The sequence below is a fragment of the Rhinolophus sinicus genome, linkage group LG07 (genome assembly GCF_036562045.2).
Source record: "Rhinolophus sinicus isolate RSC01 linkage group LG07, ASM3656204v1, whole genome shotgun sequence".
NCBI lineage: Eukaryota > Metazoa > Chordata > Mammalia > Chiroptera > Rhinolophidae > Rhinolophus > Rhinolophus sinicus.
In genome coordinates, this window is record NC_133757.1 from 25,779,445 (window position 1) to 25,797,570 (window position 18,126).

Sequence of the window (18,126 nt, forward strand, 5' to 3'; positions counted from 1 at the left end):
TGGCTAAAATCAGGGAGACAAACCAGGTGGGGCATGTCCAGGAGCCAACACCAGAACAGGTAGTGGTCTGCAGGAAAAGAACCAGAGCCTGGGCTCCAGGAGACCCCACTCCACCTCTACTCAGCTCTGGGACATCAGGCAAGTTGCCACTTCACCATGGGGTTCATTTCCCCGTCTGTACAATGACATGGTTGGACTAGAACAGAACCCTTCTGGCTCCATGAGCATGGTCACTCTGCGCCTGCCCCTCAGGCAATGATGCTTCCCAAACAGAGGGCCCATTGAAAGCTGGGAAAGGAGTCTCTGGAATTCCCTCTGCACAGGCAGTTTTTTCACCCCCTCTGGTTCCTGTGTCCTGCCCTAAATGTGCTAGAAATCTGTGAACTCATTTTTCTTTCCCTTCCAGAAGAAAAGAGGGAAGCCGGGGAGGCAGACAACAGGGCAGTGTGGCATAATGAGAAGATGGAGGGAGGTGGGGGGACCTAGAACAGGTTACTGCAGTGGCCAGAAGACACGAACACCATGATCAGACAAACCAAACTTTATTCAGAAAAGCATGTTAGTAATCACCACTAAACTATTAAATGAGGCACATGGGTCCCCTCTCCCTACCAGCCCTCAGCCCTCTCACTCACACCCTCTCTTTTGGCCTTTGTATAATAGTACGCTGGGAAAAAAATCTCTCTTGGGTCCATAAGTGGTCCCAGACTTTGGGCTGGGAGCAACCCACAGTGGTCTCAGGCAAGACTGCATCCTGGAGTCCAAAGAGAGAGGCCAATGAGATTGACTCCAGTATCCAAAACTTCTGGGCCAGGTCAGGTGGCCATTCCCACGGCACAGGGCCTTTAGGGCAAGGACAGAATGGTTGTGGGGGCCATCTTACATGTCCTTCTCACATCTGGAGAAGCAGCTGAAGGCCAAGCGGAAGGCACATCTAGGAGAGTCAGTGAGCACCGGAATGTTTCAGGCACACCTGGATGGTAAGTTACCATGAAGGCCAAGGAGAGATCTGCTCCTGAGCAAGGTCACCCGACCACAGACAGAGCACCATGGGCTGGGGGGCTAAGAAGACATCCTCAGGGGTCTGGATCTGAGCTGAGGATGCAGCTTAGCTAATGGTCTTAAGAAAAAAGGAACAAAAGCTGGAGCCAAAACCCATTGTTTAGTGTATAGAGGCACATGGCTCAGTTCTAGGTATTTGGAATCTTGTGCTCAAATCCTAGCACAAGAATTGGGATTTCTCTTGTGTTAAGGCAAAATGAATCTTCACCCATCTTGGCTATTCCATTGGATGGTGTTGATAGGAAGCTGTTGAGCAGAGGTCGTTCCCTCTCTCCATTCCGAAACTCTGTGCTGGCCCAGGTCAGAATGGTGTTGCCCATCCAAAGAAGCAGGCCCTGGGAATCTCCACAGCCTCAGCAACATGGAAACCTGCAACAGGAGAACCAAAGTCCCTGGGTTTCTGAGGCACTCCCAAGATTCCCACCAAAGCCCACCGCCAGGATCTGGTGAGGGACCAGTTACCCTGCCTGGCGTATGGCAGCAGCATGCCAACCTGAGATACTGAAGGGCTCACTGTTCTGGGATTTTCCAAAGGAGAGAAAACACCAAAGATAACCACAATTTTAATCAGTACAGAGTAGTTTTGCAAGATGAAAAGTTCTGGAGATGGCTGGTGGTGATGGTTGCACAACAATGTGTATGTACTTAATGCCACTGAACTGTACACTCAAAAATGGTTAATTTTATGTTATGTATATTTTACAATTTAAAAATTTTTTAAATAACCATGTTAACGGTATCTAACATGTATTGACCCTCTACTATATACAGTATAGCCTGGTCCTGAAGAGGCCAAACTGCCAGGGTTAAAATTCTAGCTCCGCCCTTCACCAGCTGGGAGACTCTGGGCAAGTTACTCAACCTCTCTGTGACTCATTTTCCTCAGACGGAAAATGGGAATAATAGAACCCATCTCAATAGGGTTGTTGAGAGGATGAAATGAATACATCTAAGCGCTCTGACCAGAACCAGGCAGAGAGGGCGAGATAACTGCTATGGTGACGGTGTAAAACTTACATAAGTGCCCTTTATTGCCACCCAGGTCTTCATAGCTACCACAAAGAAACCTAACACCTCTTCACCTAAGCCTTGAAAGCATGTCCACAAAGACACATTCCGGCCTCACCTATTCTGGTTTCCATTCCAGAGAGGGGTGATTTTTTTTTGAAGAGCAGACCTTTCAAGGATTTAGCAAAAAGGTTGAATTGTCACAACTCTTTGGACATTGTAGTTATTATTGTCCCACCTCCAAGTTGCTCTCTGAAAAGAAACCCTCTAATTTTTAGAAAAGGAGGAGCTCTGTGTTTTTTATTCAAAAGCCTATACCTCTCCAAAAATCCCAGTGTCTTACCTTACAGAGGCTGGGCCAGCTGTTCACCCCCGCTCCAGAGAGCTTTCTTCTCCTTAGTAAGTGTAATTGCTGTCAAGGTCGATGCCAGGATCTCTTGCAGGTGATGTTCCTTTTGACTTGGGAAGCCATCTGAATAACCTTGGCTTTATTTCCCAAAGAATGTAAAAGAATGTTCAAAGCCACCAATTCCCAGGCCTCCCAGGGCCTGGCAGGGGCAGCTATTTTCCCTCAAAGGCTGGGCCCTCCCTCTGCTAGAGAAAGTCCCTGGGAAAGAGAGAGGGCACCCCATATCTTCAAACAGACCACAGCCAATGGGTTGGGCCCCTTAGGAAGCAATGAGAACCAGGACAGCACATGGCTGCCAGGAACCTTAAGGTGGCAAAAACTGATCCAGGCCCAAGGGCAGTAAACACTTATTACTCTGTCTTCTTTTACAGAGAGACTTCTCAGAGCCTTTGATATGCTTGTGACTCTCCAAAAAGGCGAGATAGCACCTTCGACAAATCCATTTGGCATGGAAACCCTCTTTTCCGAGGGGAACTCTTGAGCCAGGATCGCTAGGAACACCCACTGCTTCAATGTAAACAGCGCTGGATTGGGATGGGTTCTAAATCTCATTCTGGCTGTTCTTATGAGCAAGCTCTAGGGCTCCATCTGTAATAAGAAAGAGTGGGGCTCACCCTAACATTCCTTGGTGGTCGTGTGTAATCTCTAATGCAAAAAGATACTGGAAGGTGGGAGTGGAGCGGAAGGCTGTGAGAGGAAGGCTGGGAAGGCAAGGCCTGGGAAACTAGTGTGATTTGAGGCCTGGCCTCCATGAACCGTGAGGACAAAGGCGGAGCAGGCAGAGGCAAGAGTACAGCCCATGGGCCCTTGCCATCCATCTTGGCCTTTGGAGATGGACCCCACCCAAAGACATCAAAGCATGAGTCGGGAAGGACTGCGCAAAATGCCCTCACAATTCCAAGCTAAAACCAAACTCATCGTTCATCCCGGGACCAGTGGAGGCTTGTCCCCCGCTCCGCCCGCGGCTGCGTGTCTGCTTTTTACAGCACTCGAAGCTGGAAGAGGGGCCAGGGTAAGTGGATGCTCTTCCCACCGCAGAGCTGAAGGGAGGCGGCAGGGGCGCAGCCAGAAGACCGCTTCCAATTTGGGAGCCTCCCCCGGATCTACGCGGCGCCTGTCCACGTCTCTCCACAGGGAAGACGAGAGGAACCTCGAGGTGTGGCCTCCGGGAAGCCAGTCTGAGAGTGCGCATCCGCCCCTTGGAGGTAGCCGGGCCTGGGTCCCTGGAGACAGCGCATCCGGCGCAGCGGTCGGGACTCGGCGGTGGCTATGCAGTCCGATGGGAACTGCGTGTCGGGGTGCTTGGGCGTGGGCTGTGCGGGAATGCAGGGCAAGGGAGGGTGCCGGGGAGCACAGTCGCGGGGCGGCAGGAAGGGCTGGGGCACAGATCTCCGCAGGGTCCCCCGCCCCGCGGCGCAGTGGCCTCACGCCACCTCCTGCTCGCCCTGGTAGCGGCGACAGCAGCCGTAGAGCGCTGAGAGCAGGTAGAGGCCGAGGCAGAGGCCGCCGCAGACGGCGGCCGCCAGGAAGGCGTGGTAGGCGCAGGACATCTGGTAATCCTTGAGGTTGCAGTAGCTGTGTCTCTGGGTCTGGTCGATCATGATGGCTGTCGCGGCGCCATACAGCGCTGCTGCCAGCAGGTCGTGCGCCACGTTGACCACGAGCCAGCGCGAGCCCAGAACGGGCACCAGCTCGTGCTTGCCCAGCAGTGTAAGGAAGTAGAGGCCCAGGGTCAGCAGCCAGAAGAGCACCGACACGAAGAGCGCGAAGTGCACGGGGCCCTGGTACCTGCTGGTGGCGATGGTAATCCAGAAGGCGGCGCCAGCCAGCAGCTGCAGCACCCGCAGCACGCCCAGCGGGCCGCGCAGGAAGGCCCTCTGCAGGCGCACCGCACCGCGGGCCGCGCGCGCCTGGGGCGGCGGCTGGCGCGGGGGCGGCGGGAGCATGGCCCCCGGGCGCGGTGGCGGCGGCGGCGGCGCCCCGAGTAGCGGAATGGCGGCGCCTTGCTCGCAGGGGCGACCGGGCCAACGTTCCCGCTGCGCCCGCCGCGGCCTCCTCGCTCCTTCCTAGTCCTTCGCTCTTCCTCTCCCCTGTTCCCCACCCTTCCTCCCCTCTCTCCTCCCCCCAACCTTTCTCTCTCCCTCTCTCCACCCCTCTTACCCGCCCTTTCCCTTCCCCTTCCCCTCCTCGGTCTCCACCCCCACTAGCTCCTCCCGGCTTCCTGCCATCTCTCTTTCGGCCTCGCTCACTACCCTGGCGCCCCTCTTCCCCGTCGGCGCCAGACTCCTAGCTCGCATTCCTGACTCCTCAGGGCAGGGCGGAGGGCATCCGCACCCCTCCAGCCAACCGCGGGACTTCCGCTCTATCCGGCTTGAGTGAAGTTTGCCACATCTGGGGCCACCCTGCTCGCCCTGCCTCCCTGGCTCCGGTCCAGCCTTGGAAGGGAAAGCTGCCTTCCGGAGCATTCTTCCAGTATCTGGCTGAGTACCGTTCTTTCTCCTTTCTCCTGTTAAGTGCCCACCGTGGCCTCCCGGCTTTGCCTTGACGCCTTAGCGCAGGAGGAGAGCAGTGCTGGTCTTGAATTGACATCCATTCTCACCTGGACGTCCGGCGTATCCTGCAGCTCCCACCTTAAACTTAATCCTGTCCATAACTGGGCTCAGACTTTGTCTCAGCCATCCGAGTTCTCCGTGTCAAAGAAAGGGACCATCAACCACCAGAGGCCCCACTGCCCCTCTCACACGCCACAAATCCAAGTCCCACCAGTCTCATCACTTTTTTTTCCAACCCTCCTTGCCACTGAGTCTTGCTTAGATTAAAAATATGCTGCCCAACACAGCCAGGATACAAACTCAAGCCTGAGATAGTAAAGCCCATGTGCTTAATTACTAGGCAAAACGGCCAGTAATGGAGGCTTAATGCTGCTTCACATTACTGTTATCGTGCTTTACATGTATTCTCATTTGAGTCTCAAAACAACCCAGGCCAGGTGATATATACAATTATTTTCCTCATTTACTGAGGAGGAAAATGAAGCCTAGAGGGGTTAAGACCAGGAAGCCGGCCATTGCAGCTGGTCTCTTTTCTTTCTCCTTCTGATGCAACCTCTGTGCACTGTGGCATCTTTATAAAACACGGACCTGGTTGTTTATTACACTGCTTCCCCCACTCACCACAGGATAGGGGTCTATCTCTTCTATCGGCATACTTCCCAATGTGGCCCCAACTGACTGCGATTTCCTGACTTCCCACTTCCTTTCTTTACCTATCCTACCTACCACCCAGCATGCCAACATCACCAAACCTTGTTTCCCAAATAAGCTTGGAATGCCCTTCATTCCCAGACTCCACTTAGCTGGCACAGTCCTACCTGTCTTTCAATGCCCAGTTTAAATGATCCTCCCTTTGGTCCAGTCTGTTGATTGCTGATTCTTCTAGGTTCCCACTTAAAGCATCCCTCTGCAATAGTTCTGAGTCTGCTATCTCAGAACAATTGGTTATTACACCTTATCCATCTTTGCCTGTGCCTGGCACACAGGAGACTCAGTAAATGTCACTGGAGTGGATGTAGAAACAACAATGGACCTGAGAGGGCCCTCTGACCTTGAGGACTGTGCATGCATCAGAGCCCCAGCTAATCCTGTCCTGCAGAACTAGTCCGTCATCTCCTGGTCACGAGATGAGTAGTCCAGGACCCCTGGCCTGGCTGAGCAGGTCCCTCTTCCAGCAGCCTGGCTCCCCTTGGAGGAGAAAAACTATGTGGCTTCTCAGGGGGCTCATGCCTCTCACTGCCCACATAGCCCCTGCCCTAGCAATCTCTGGATGCATATTTTATATAAACAGATGGTGATTATAACACTCATATCTGTGTAAGACAGCATGGTATAGACACTCTGGTTGCAGGCCCTGGAGGCAGACTGCCTAGCTATGCATCACTGCTTCATCACTCCCTAGTGCTGGAACCTCTTTCTGCCTCAGTTTCCTCATCTGTGAAACCCTTCCATTTAGCAAATGGCTCTTAAGCACCTATTAAGTGCTAGGCTCTGTTTTAGGGATTAAGGATACAAAAAATATATGTGATCATTATGAACTGAATGCTTGCTATACAGTAGGCACCATGCTAAGCCCTTTGTATTCATTGTTCTACCTAATCCTTTCACCCAGTCTATAAAATAACTGCTGTTAGCAGGTATTGATTCACTGATGGAGAAACCAGGGTTTGGAGGGTTAAGGAAGTTGACCATGTTCACAGAGCTGATGGGTGACAGTTTAAACAGGAGCCTCGGTGTGGCTGACTTGAGGTCCACGTTCAAAGTGCTTTTACATACTTTCCTATATTTTATTCTCAGCTGCTCTTACAGGGATCCAGCAAGGTTATGTGACTTGCCCAAAGAAACAACCAGTAAGTGTCAGTGTGGGGACTCAAACCTAGGTCTTATGACCCCAATTTCGGGGCTTTTCCTTCAGCATCGCTTAGCAACCCGTGGAGTGCGTCTTGTGAAGGGTTGGGGCTAAGACAGGCAGCTGCAGGCTGAATCTGGGTGCTGGACTGATGACAGGGGGTTATGCCACACAAACTACTACTGTGAGTGGGGAACCTAACAGGAATAAACATTTAGAGGCAGGGAGGAGAATCCTTCCTTCTAAAAAAGGCACCTGGAGATTTAAGGGTGGAGCGCCACCTGGTGGGCACAAACCTTCAGCCTCACCAGTCAAGTCCTGTTCCTTACAGGAAGTCAATACAGTGGCTTTGGGGAGATATTTTTAGCCTTTGGAATCCTGAAGACATTCCAAGAGGCGGTCCAGAAGACTCTCTGCCAAAGCATAACCATGCACAAAGATCTTGATTGCTCCAACTCAACAAATATGGTCTAAGCAACTCCTGGATGCAAACAAACTGGGTTTGGAATGCAGGAAGAGGACTAACTCCTAGCCTCAAAGTGTTTGCACTTCGCTGGTAGGGGAGGGGACAGTTGTAGACACAAAAGAGAGGGCTAGATGAGAATTATAAGGAGAACCCGAAAGGGAAGGAGAGAGTATGTGTGATGGCAGAGCTGGGGGAAGCTGCAAAAACAAAGTGTCATTTGAGGATGGATAGAATTTTGACAAGCACAGATGGGGGATGGGCTTTGTTGGGAAGGCGGTCCACCATGGGTTCTGAGCATCCCTGGATGTTATCACTGGGTATGCCCAAAACGCAAGGCCATGGCTGCTCTTTCCCCAGTGGTTTCTGAGTCTTGTGTTTGCAGCCAACAACTTTGAGGGATGAGGGAACATCTTCTCCCAGAGAAAGAGCAGGCTTGCTAGTTGCTTACTATAAAAGTGGTTTTGGTAGAAAGGGACAATGGTGCATTTCCCAAGCTGGATGTTCCTCAGCTACGCAAACGCCTTGCATATGTAACATCCAGCTGGGCCCCTCTGTGTTTTCCCATGAAACTTGAGAACAAGGGAAAAAGACGTAACAATGACACTCACTCTGCTTGCTGTGCCAAGAGGGGTAAATCCTTTGTCTCTGGCTTAGAAATCCCGGGTCTTCTGCCAGCATTTATGAAACAACAGCAGGCTAGCTTATTAGCCTTGTTCTATGCAGAGGAAACAGTGTGAGCAAAAGCAGGGCCTAGGTTGTTTAGAGGACAAGGAGCAGTGATTCTTGATGGATACTTTAAGTTCCAACGTAATGAGTTTCAACATGTCCAGAGGGGAAGGCAACTTGTAACAAGGAGGAACATGTGCCCAGCCTGAGATCCCAGGACCGTCTCTTACTGTCCAGTCAATTCTCTTCTGTTTCAGTCTCTGGGCTGCTATAGCACTCTCGTTTGTGGGCCAAGTGACTCACACCTCTAGGCCTGTTCCCAAGGTGGCTCCCACCAGGCTGTGGGAACAGGGGCCCCTGGGGTGGAGGGTGGTATCCCCTGTGGGTGGAGGTGGGTGGCTCTTGAGCTTGTTAATTCAGCCCCCAAGGAGTACCTGGCCTTTGCTGAGGCCATGAGGCAGCCTGGACTCTGGGCACCTTTGTGCCGAGGCAGAGCAAGTGTTCATGGGCTGACCTGGGCAAGTGGTAAAGGCATTCGACTCTGGCAAAGCTTAGCCCTCACCCCCCAGGGAAAGCTGGCCAGGACCACAGCAGGAGCCACAGGCACCCCCTGAAGCTTATCTTTGTGTGAAGCCACCCAGCACGCTGGCTGGCAAGGCTGTGTCCTTAAGGCTAAGTAACTACGGGTGACCAAGATAGGTGCCCTTGAGACCACATCATTAAGAGGCTCCCATGAGATGCTCAAGATTTCCTCCTGCTGGGACCTGTGAAAGGGATGTGCAGACCCCAGCGGACCACATTCCTGGGGGAAAGGAGGGGCCTCACCTGTGAGGATGGACAGACACCCCGAGTCAACCACCAGTCTGCCAGTCAGCCTTGGATAAAAGTGGCAGTGGCTCAGTAGTAATAACCAACATTTGCAGAGCACTTACCATGTTCCAAGTGCCATGCCAGGTACTTTCCACACTACTTTCATTTACTTTCCACAATAGCCGTGTGAAGTAGGGGCTATTAAAACCACCTCCACTTTAAAATGAAAAAACTGAGACACGGGAAGTTATGTGACTTACCTAATGTCACATATCTAGTGGAGAATGAAATTCAATATTGATTCCAAGTCCAGGCTTTTAATCACTGCGTATATCTGGGACTTTGGCTTTCGTATGGGGGGAGACAAGACATCAGAGTTCTGCCCCTGAGAGGCAACAAAGCATGGTCCCAATTTGGTGGAGATGGTCAGCAGGTAGGGGGCCAGGCAAGAAGCCACGAGAGTGGGTGTAGTTGCTATAGGCCTCAAGAGCTGCAGAGCCCGACTGCATATGCTGTTTCCATTGCTCACTGCTATGTGAGGGGCTGCAAGAAAGGGGGTTTTGTCCCCCTAACTGCCCAGCCCACCCACAGCTGGTGCTTTAAAACAGGAAAAGTGGACCCCCAGGGCTGAGCTGGAGCCCAGAGTCCCCATCAGATGATGCTCTGCGCTGGGTGTTTAACCTGCACCACCTCTTTAGCCCTTGCAACAACCCTGTGAGACAGGTAACTCATTACCTTCACTTGACAGTTGAGGAAAATGATTCATTCAGATTAAGTAGGAACTAAATTTAGATTTTCAGACCACTAGACACATTACACCTGCCTTCGATTCCCTGAATCTGCTTTAACTGTGAACTTCTCTCTTAAGTCCAGTTTCATAAGACTCTTCACAAGACATTAGCCCCTCAAACCATATGGCAAAAGCAAAGGTGGTCTCCCCTCCACTACCACTTGGTTTTCCAACCTCCCATTACCACTGGGGCCTCTTAAAGAGGTGGTAAAATCATGGAGATTTTCTTTCTGCTGCCGAGAAAACTCCCTTCCCCAAACTAGATAGGTAGAATAGGACACTGCCGCCATGGCCCAAACAGATCAAAGATCACAGTAACCACTAGAGACCCAAGAGGACCTTGCCCTGATGTCATGCAGGGACTCTGGTCCTGCTCCCCCACATAAGAACGCAGGATAGGGTGAGGCCAAAAAGGAACACCAATGGAGCCATAGATAGGGGAGTCATACCACTATATTCTTGCTGGTGGCTGGGTTGGAGACACAGGAAGCAGGAGCCACACAATCTACAACCTGCCGTCCGCTTCTCTATGAACCAACCAACCAACATGGCCACGGCAGTTATATCAGTGGCAAATGGCTAACCGGTAACAGCTGATGGCCAACTAGTCACAACTGATGGCCATCTACTACCCGAGCCAGCACCTTTCCATGTGACGCTGAGGGCCTGGAAACTGCTCTCTGGGACTCTGTCCCCACACCTGACCCATCAGAAGATGCCAAAATGCCAACATCATGGCATTCAGGGATCAAGAGAAGCAACAAGAATCTTCAGTGAAGTTAAAATGCTTTGGGGGGCCTGCCTCTCCCATGGCAGCCTTCTCTCCCACCCACAGCCCCTGTGGGAGTGGTGGCTCTAGATAGTATATTTATACTATAAGGCCCTGCCCCTACCTTACGCCACTGCTGACCCAAGCTGGGCCTATCAGATTCCTTCTCCTGGGATTTGGCTGAATGGCATTCCTGAATAGAGCTAGTGCTGGGGTAACCAAAGCCAGTGCATTAGGAAAATTTGTGGGGAGTAGAATTTCTGAGTAGGCAGAGGAGGTTGGTCTGTGGAGAAGAGAAAGGGACAGAGTAGAAGAAGTAGGGGACAGAAGTAGGCAGAAAAAGATGGTCTGCAGGGAAGAGTCAGGGTTTGCCAGAGAAACTGTATATATAGATATAGATATATTAGATATATTTATTACAAGAAATTGGTTCATGCAGTTAAGGAGGGTGTCAAGTCCCAGATCTGTAGTCAGCAAGCTGAAGACTCAGGAGAGCTGATGGTGTTGTTTAGTATGAAGGCTGCAGGCTCAAGGCCTAGGAAGAGCTGATGTTTCAGTTTGAGTCCAAAGGCAGGAAAAAAAACAATGTCCCAGCTCAAACAGCCAGAAAGGGTTTCCTCTCACTCATGGGAGGATCAGCCTTTTTTATTCTATTCAAGTCTTCAACTGATTGGATAAGGCCCACCCACATTCATGGGGGCAATCTGCTTTACTCATTCTGCCAATTCAGATGTTAATCTAATCTAAAAACACCTTCACAGACAGACCCAGATTAATGTTTAACCACATATCTCGGCGCGCTGTGACCCAGTCAAGTCGACACATAAAATTAACCATGATAGGCAGCTATGCAGAGACAAGGGATGATGATAACTGCCTATGATTTGCTCCAGGCTGTTCAGCTGGACTTCATTTCTGTGAACTCACTGTTGGTTCACAGTAACCCTCTCCCTACTTCTTTACTGGAGCTAACTTAAACAGATTTCTATTTTTTATAACATCACTGTAATGAAGCAAGTAGGGTTTGGAGCCTAATTGCTGGGGACTGAATCCTATTTAAACTCTGTAGGTGGTTTTTTTTTTTTTTTTTGTTTGTTTGTTGTTTTAAATGGCTGCAAATTCTTTGACTCCCCTTACAATCAGAGGTCAGGTCTGTGTCCCCTGCCCTTGAATCTGGGCAGGTTGTAAATTGATTGTAAGTAACAGAATGGCAGAAACAACCCTGTATAAGTTCTAAGTTCTGTCAAAAAAGTCAATATAGCTTCTGTGTTGTTCACTAGAACTCACATTTGTAGCCCTGAGCCACCATGGAAGAAGTCTGACTACTCTGCAGCTCCTTTCCTCCAGGTCACACTGAGAGACCACTGAAGCACTCCAGCCAGCAGTTCTAGCCTCAAGCTTTTCCAGACTAAGTACCAGGCATATCAGAAATGAGCTTTCAGATGTTTCCAATCCCCAGCAGTCAAGTCAACCTCAGTGTTCAAGACTTCCAGCTGAAGTCCTGACATTGTGGAACAGAGGGAAGCCACTTCCACTGTGATTTGAATTCCTGTGTCTCAGTCATGTTTTTCATTCTCTGTATTTTATGATGTTTTGACATTTTGGGACCTCGCAGATCCAGAGAGGAACTGCCCCTCCTAGGGTTAGCTAATTTCTAGAGGTAATAAATAACTTGCCAGTGAGCACGCTTTTGACATGCAAACCAACAAATCTTGAGCCCATACTCTGCAACCCCTCCTCTAAATTCCGATGGCTTTTACACTCCAGGCGGCAATATTCCTCTGCCTTAATCATCCCAGGGCCAGGTACCAGACAACTAGAGACAGTCTCTGTGCCCCAGAGTCTGCTGGAATTACCCAACCTAGCCATCCTAAATCTGCCTAGCCAGCTTACTTTGCCTGGCTTGTTCCTTCCCACAAAAACTACAATAAACTCTCATGCCCGTGCTTTCTCTTGCTCCTTCTGCCTCCTGACTGACGCTGGTGATTCCGCCATGTGGTCCTGCACAGCACGGCATGGCTCCTCCTCTGGGGAACTGTGAGTAACAAAAGTATTTTTTCAATAGTGGTTGTCTCCTGATCTATTGCCTCACTGTTTCTGAATAAAACCCAAACCCCAAGTACATTTAAAATTCTGACCCACCGAATTTGTGGACATAATAAAATGGTTGTTTTATGCTGCTAAGCTGTGGGCTGGATTGTTATGCAGCAGTTATAACTGGAATACATATGACATCCTGCCAGTTTCTTAACCTCAGCTTCTTCACTGGTATAACGAGATTAATTGCAATAGTACTATCTCAGAGGACTATTGTTGGATTAAATGAGATGTAAAGTGCCTAGAGTTCAATGTGTGTTAGCTTATTATCAACATTGTTTTCTAAAAGAGCTTTGACACCCGGTTCACTGGTTCTCAATGCATCCTTGGTTGGAAGACAAAAACCCGCTCTCACTTGAGGTTCTTCTTCCTTCTTCACATTCCTACCAGTCTTGCCATTCTCCACTGTATCAGTCGGAATGCAATCAGACGACAGAAACCACACAGGAATTTGAACAGGGAAACTTCAATATAAGAAATTATTTACTATAACAGGGGTTACTGTGCAAGAGTTTGGGTATAAGAAGTTAAAGAGGACTCTAAAAAATACAGGAAAAGAAGACATAAGGAGCAGCCACTACCCCTCGGGCTGAGATAGACCCCCAAGAAGAGCCCTTCTCTTCCCAGCCCCGCCCACTAGGGCCAGGATTCAGACCTCCTTAGAGGATGTGGCTGTGGCTCACTGGATGGCAAAGAAGTTGCTGAGGTGCTGTGCTGGTAGAACTTGCTGGAAATCAGCCATCTGGGTGCTGGGGGAAATTGTTTTCAAGGAGCTACTGCATGCACCTCATAGCTTATTGTAAAGCCACCCAAGGGAGTGCAAGGGAAGCTGCTAGCCACTGTGCTTTGCTGGCTGCCATGTGCTGTAGGACTCAGGTGCTGAGGAAGCCGCCAACACTGCGGGAGCCTGGTGCCTGGGAAGCCACATGTGCTCCAGGAGGGGGCACTGGAGGTGCTTCCCAAGTTCAAGGAGTCTGGTGAGAGGAACACGCCAGAACCAAGGGGAACTTCCTCATATAGCGTCTTACCGGCTCCATCTACTGACAAAGCTGAGCATTGCGCCAAGTGGAAAAGAAATCTACAGGACTGTGCTTCAGTATCAAAGCGATAACTGGCACAGTCCACCCCTTTGGAGACTCAGTATCCATACGCAACCTTCTATATACATTTGGACTTTCATACAACAATAAAACAAGTCCATATTTCCACCTAATGAGATACAGCTATCATTCTTATAAGTGAAAAAGTTCTCACCCTCTCCAAAATGAGGAGATACAGTCTCAACACTCTATACTAAGTACATCTCAGATTTTCTCATATTCCTGTGGAATATACTGTTACCTAATGACTAAATTGTAGCATTAACTTCCAAGAACTTACATGTAAACTTACATATAAGACAAAAATGGGAAGAGAGAGAAAAAGAAAAAAGGGTTAGTATGTGCAAAAATGCCATATATACATAACAAACAGAGAAAATATGCAAAACTACCACAGTTCTTGTTTTTGTAATTGGCCACAAAGCTGTTTTAGTGGTCTGTAATGATTTTCTAACTGCCTCCTTACTTCTACATTTATTAGTTGGCATTCTACTATAAAGAAAGCCTTTCTCATCTCCTCTGTTTACTTATTTATTCATTTCTATTACTATGCACTTATGTATTATTTTACTAATTGGGTTATAGTCTGTTACTGTTATATTTTATTTCGATGCTCTGCAGTAGTTAATGGGAACCCTTATAAACTGATTCCTAGTCCTTTTGCCATCTGCATCATTCTTTGAGTACTTCCTCATTGTCTGGCACAAGATGTTCGAGGATCATCTTGAACTTTCTCAGCCCCAGTGGTAGAATCAATCATTTCTCCAAGGAGCCATGGATCCTTTTGTGGAGAATGGTATTGAGAAATCAATATCTGGGTGTTAAATGTGCTTATTTCTATTGGGAGCATTATTACTTCTAGGCTCTCTCAGCAGACACAGCTGGGGAATGTGTATGTTTGTGTGTGTTCATGTGTATTCATACACATGTATACACGTACATATACCCATATATTACATACACATACATTTATAGCTAGATTTACTTCTAGATCTAGTTATCTCTATATTAAAAACCATGACTTCATACTTCTATGGACTGAACTGTGTCTCCCCAAAATTCATATGTTGAAGCTGTAACCTCCAATGTGTCTGTTTGTGGAGTCAGGAAGTAATTAAGGTAAATGAGAGTGTCCATAAGAGTGGAGCCTTGATTCCATAGGAATCACGTCCTGATAAGAAGGGACACCAGAGAGCTTGCTCTTTCTCCGCTATCTGAGGACACAGCTATCTGCAAGCCAGGAAGAGAGCTCTCACCAGAAACCAAACCAGCTGGCACCTTGATCTTGGACTGCCCAGCCTCCAGAACTGTGAGAAAGTAAATTGCTGCTGTTAAGCCACCCAGACTGTGGTACTTTGTTATGGCAGCCTGAGGAGACTAAAATAATACTGGCCTTTAATTCTAATCTACATGAATGGTATTTTTATTTGTTTGTTTGTTTTAGTGTTTCTATAATGTACCAATTGCCTGTAGGACCTTGCTATTTTTGGCCTGTTCTGGTTCTAAGTTCAGAGAAGAGGGCTGTTATGTGATATCCTAAGCAGAAGAGCACATTTTTATAAAGCTTAGAACGACCAGGATCATTTATCAAGAAAAACAGAACTGACTCAAAAGTCACACTTGTTGCTTGTCAGCAGAGTGTGAGTTTCCTCTGCTTTCCCCAGAACAAGACAAATAGCAACAACAAACCCATGAACAAGTCTCAGCCCCACTGGGTGACCATTTGTAATTTGAACAACTGCAGGATAGAGAGGGAAAGAGTGGAATGCTGGCTCGGCGTCTGTATATCAAGTGCTGTGCCTCTAGCACCTCATTTCATTCTCACAGTAATAGAGAGGTGAGGGAGATTATTCCCATTTTGTAGATGAGAAAATATAGAGGCAGAGAGGTTAAGTCATTTGCCTCAGGTTGGATAGATAGAACCCCTTTCCTAGACTTGACTCCTCTAAAAACCAGTACCTTGCTGAGCCATATTGGAGCCTGGGGCAAAAGGAAATATGTGCACCCCTATATGCACTTATCAAAATATCCTTCATATTCTGAACTAAAAAGAGAATAAAAATCATGACCATATATAAAGTCTTGTGTTGCCCAATCTGTTCCCACACTATTGTCAATCCAAAGCCAACTGATAGGGGACGCAATGACTACCTGCCTGGGAACCGTGGGCTGATTGCAAGTGACTGTTCCTGTTGCAAAATGATGCAGGGTCATAAAATAAACAGCCTCTTTATTTTAAATATTGATCTTTTGTTCACTATGGATGTTTTGCATTAGTTTTTATTTTTAAAAATATTACATTAAAATTTATCTCGATTACTACTGAGGTTTTTGGTTCTCCTCCCTTACATATTGCATCCAATGAGTTTTTCTCACTCGCCTCACCTTAACCTAATTTCTGGTAAAACCAAGTCTTGGCCTGAATTACTTCAGGGCTCCATTCCCCAGAGTTTACCTTCTCTCCCTGTTGTAGGGGAGGGTGGATCCCAGATCCCCCACTACCGCATGGCCCACACAACTGTGGAATTGACCCATTTTAACATCAGAAATACTGAGTCATAAAGCTATAACAGAAATGGTTCCATTGTGTGGTAAACACATGGTCACATGCCTGCAAAAATGTTTGGAGACACCAGATATTCTCCACCCAGACTTAGTCACATATGACCCAGAACCCACAAGTTCCTGACTCCTACCCTGGTATGCTCATCTGAATCATGGCGTCAGAATACCTAGGCTCTCCAAGCACTGACATGTCAAGAGTTTGGCCTACTTGTTGCTTAGAATGGGGTAGAGGGAGTCCCTGGTTCAGAAGCCCCGCCTCCAGGTTTAGGAGTCTGCACAGTACCCTCCTTAACCAAGCAGTTGACTGAAAGGCTTTGCAAGCAGTACTGTCTATTGGAGATGAACATTGCTGATTTTTGTTCTTTTTAGTATTTCCCCAGGGCTTCAAGAAAAGCAAAAAGGAACTACCTTTCAAACTCTTTTAATTACAGCTAAGCACTTGCTGATGTTGTTTTTGTGCAGGACAGAAAGAGGAACTGGAGACCAAAGGATGAAGAACAGCTCCCAAACATCCCTTTCACCTGCAAAAAGGGACCCATAAAGCCTCGCGTGCTGGCTCTTACTCTTTCCCCCTCGGAACTTTTACAGGAGAGAAATCAAAATTACTATGGTTAGCTCTGTAGTGAAGAATAAGTCAGGGAAACCTAGCTGCCTATTCCTGGGCGCCCTTCCTGAACATTTGTGAACCCGTCCACAAAAAAGCCCCTCATCTCCCAAGGAAGTAAACAAGCATTTAACAATAGCAAGAGCCGTACTGAACACCCTGCGCCCATTCCTGACCCCTCCAAGTTCCAAGCTCTAGCCAAAGTGACCTTCTGAAAACACAAATTTGTCATGAGGATGAAATGAGCTAACATTTGTAAAGTACTGACTGGCATTAGTGGCACATAGTAAGTGCTAGACAATGTCTATTAAAGAAATACATATAATGCTATTCCCCTCAGAGGATCTTCAGAAGTAATGGAAACTTCTCCACTGCCTGCCTCTGCCTTCTGCTTCCCTACTGCTCTCTCTCCCTTGCTAGCCCTACTCCAGGCCTCATTTTAAGTCCTCCTGAGTCAAGCTACCTCCTGGTCTTAGCACACGCCAGTCTCTCTTCCTTAAACGCTCTTTCCCACACACTCCTCTTCATGTGGAGACTTCAACTCCCTCGTACCTCAGCTTAAATGTTACTTCTGTCTGCCAGGACCTCCCAGAGGGAGTTTAGGTTCCTCCATTTTACTCTCTTAATTTAAGCCATGTTTATCACAATTGTAATAAGAGCTAAATGTTTTAGGCCTTTTAATGTCTGCCTCCCTTACTAGGCTGTAAATATCCCCCAGGGGAAGGACTTATAGGCGTCTCCTGTTAACTTCTAGTCAAGAAACTCGGACAAGGTGGGTCCCTAATGGACCATTGTCGAATGAATGAATGAAACCTCTTTTAATCCTGTCTCATTTAGGTAACAGGCCCAAGGCTGCAACCCTGATCCAACATTCGAACCCACAACATGCTGGTCTTGAAGCCCAAGGTCTGACCACCGCACTGACTGTCCCTCCCTCTCCCTCAAAGCTGGAGCCAGAACATAAACGGTCTGGGAGGCGAGTTTAAGGAGCTGCAGGTCTGTTTGATGAGGAACACACGCTCCAAAGAACTCGGCACGGTGCGCACTGGCCTCGGGCCCAAGGGAAGGTGCACCCATCGCGTGTACAATACAGGGCTAGCTGCCGCCGCACCCCAGGGCAGGAATGCGGCCCCGCCCCGCTCCCGCGCCAGCAAAACCGCGCCCTCCCGGGGGACTGACGTCAATGAAGGGGGCACCTCCCCGCCTGACGCGAGGGTGGACGGGGAGAAGGGAAGCGGCCCGGGTGGACACGCCCCTCACCTCTGCCCCGCCGCTGATTGGACCCGGGAATCTTCGCACTCGGGTTTGGAGGCCTGCGGAGGGAAGGGGGCGGGGCCAGAACACGCCCCTCGCTCCTCTGCGGTCGCTGATTGGCCCAC

General features: G+C 48.8%; 1 protein-coding gene across 1 annotated transcript; it reads right to left on the minus strand.

The window, feature by feature from the left end:
* Positions 1 to 526: 526 nt before the first annotated feature.
* MARVELD1 (MARVEL domain containing 1) lies at positions 527 to 4,571 on the minus strand. Its single transcript, XM_019724696.2, has 2 exons — positions 2,414 to 4,571; positions 527 to 1,431 (listed from the first exon to the last, which is right to left on the minus strand). The coding sequence occupies exon 1, from the start codon at positions 4,423 to 4,425 to the stop codon at positions 3,904 to 3,906; it is 522 nt and encodes a 173-aa protein (XP_019580255.2). The 5' UTR covers positions 4,426 to 4,571; the 3' UTR covers positions 527 to 1,431; positions 2,414 to 3,903.
* Between the last annotated feature and the right edge of the window lie 13,555 nt (positions 4,572 to 18,126).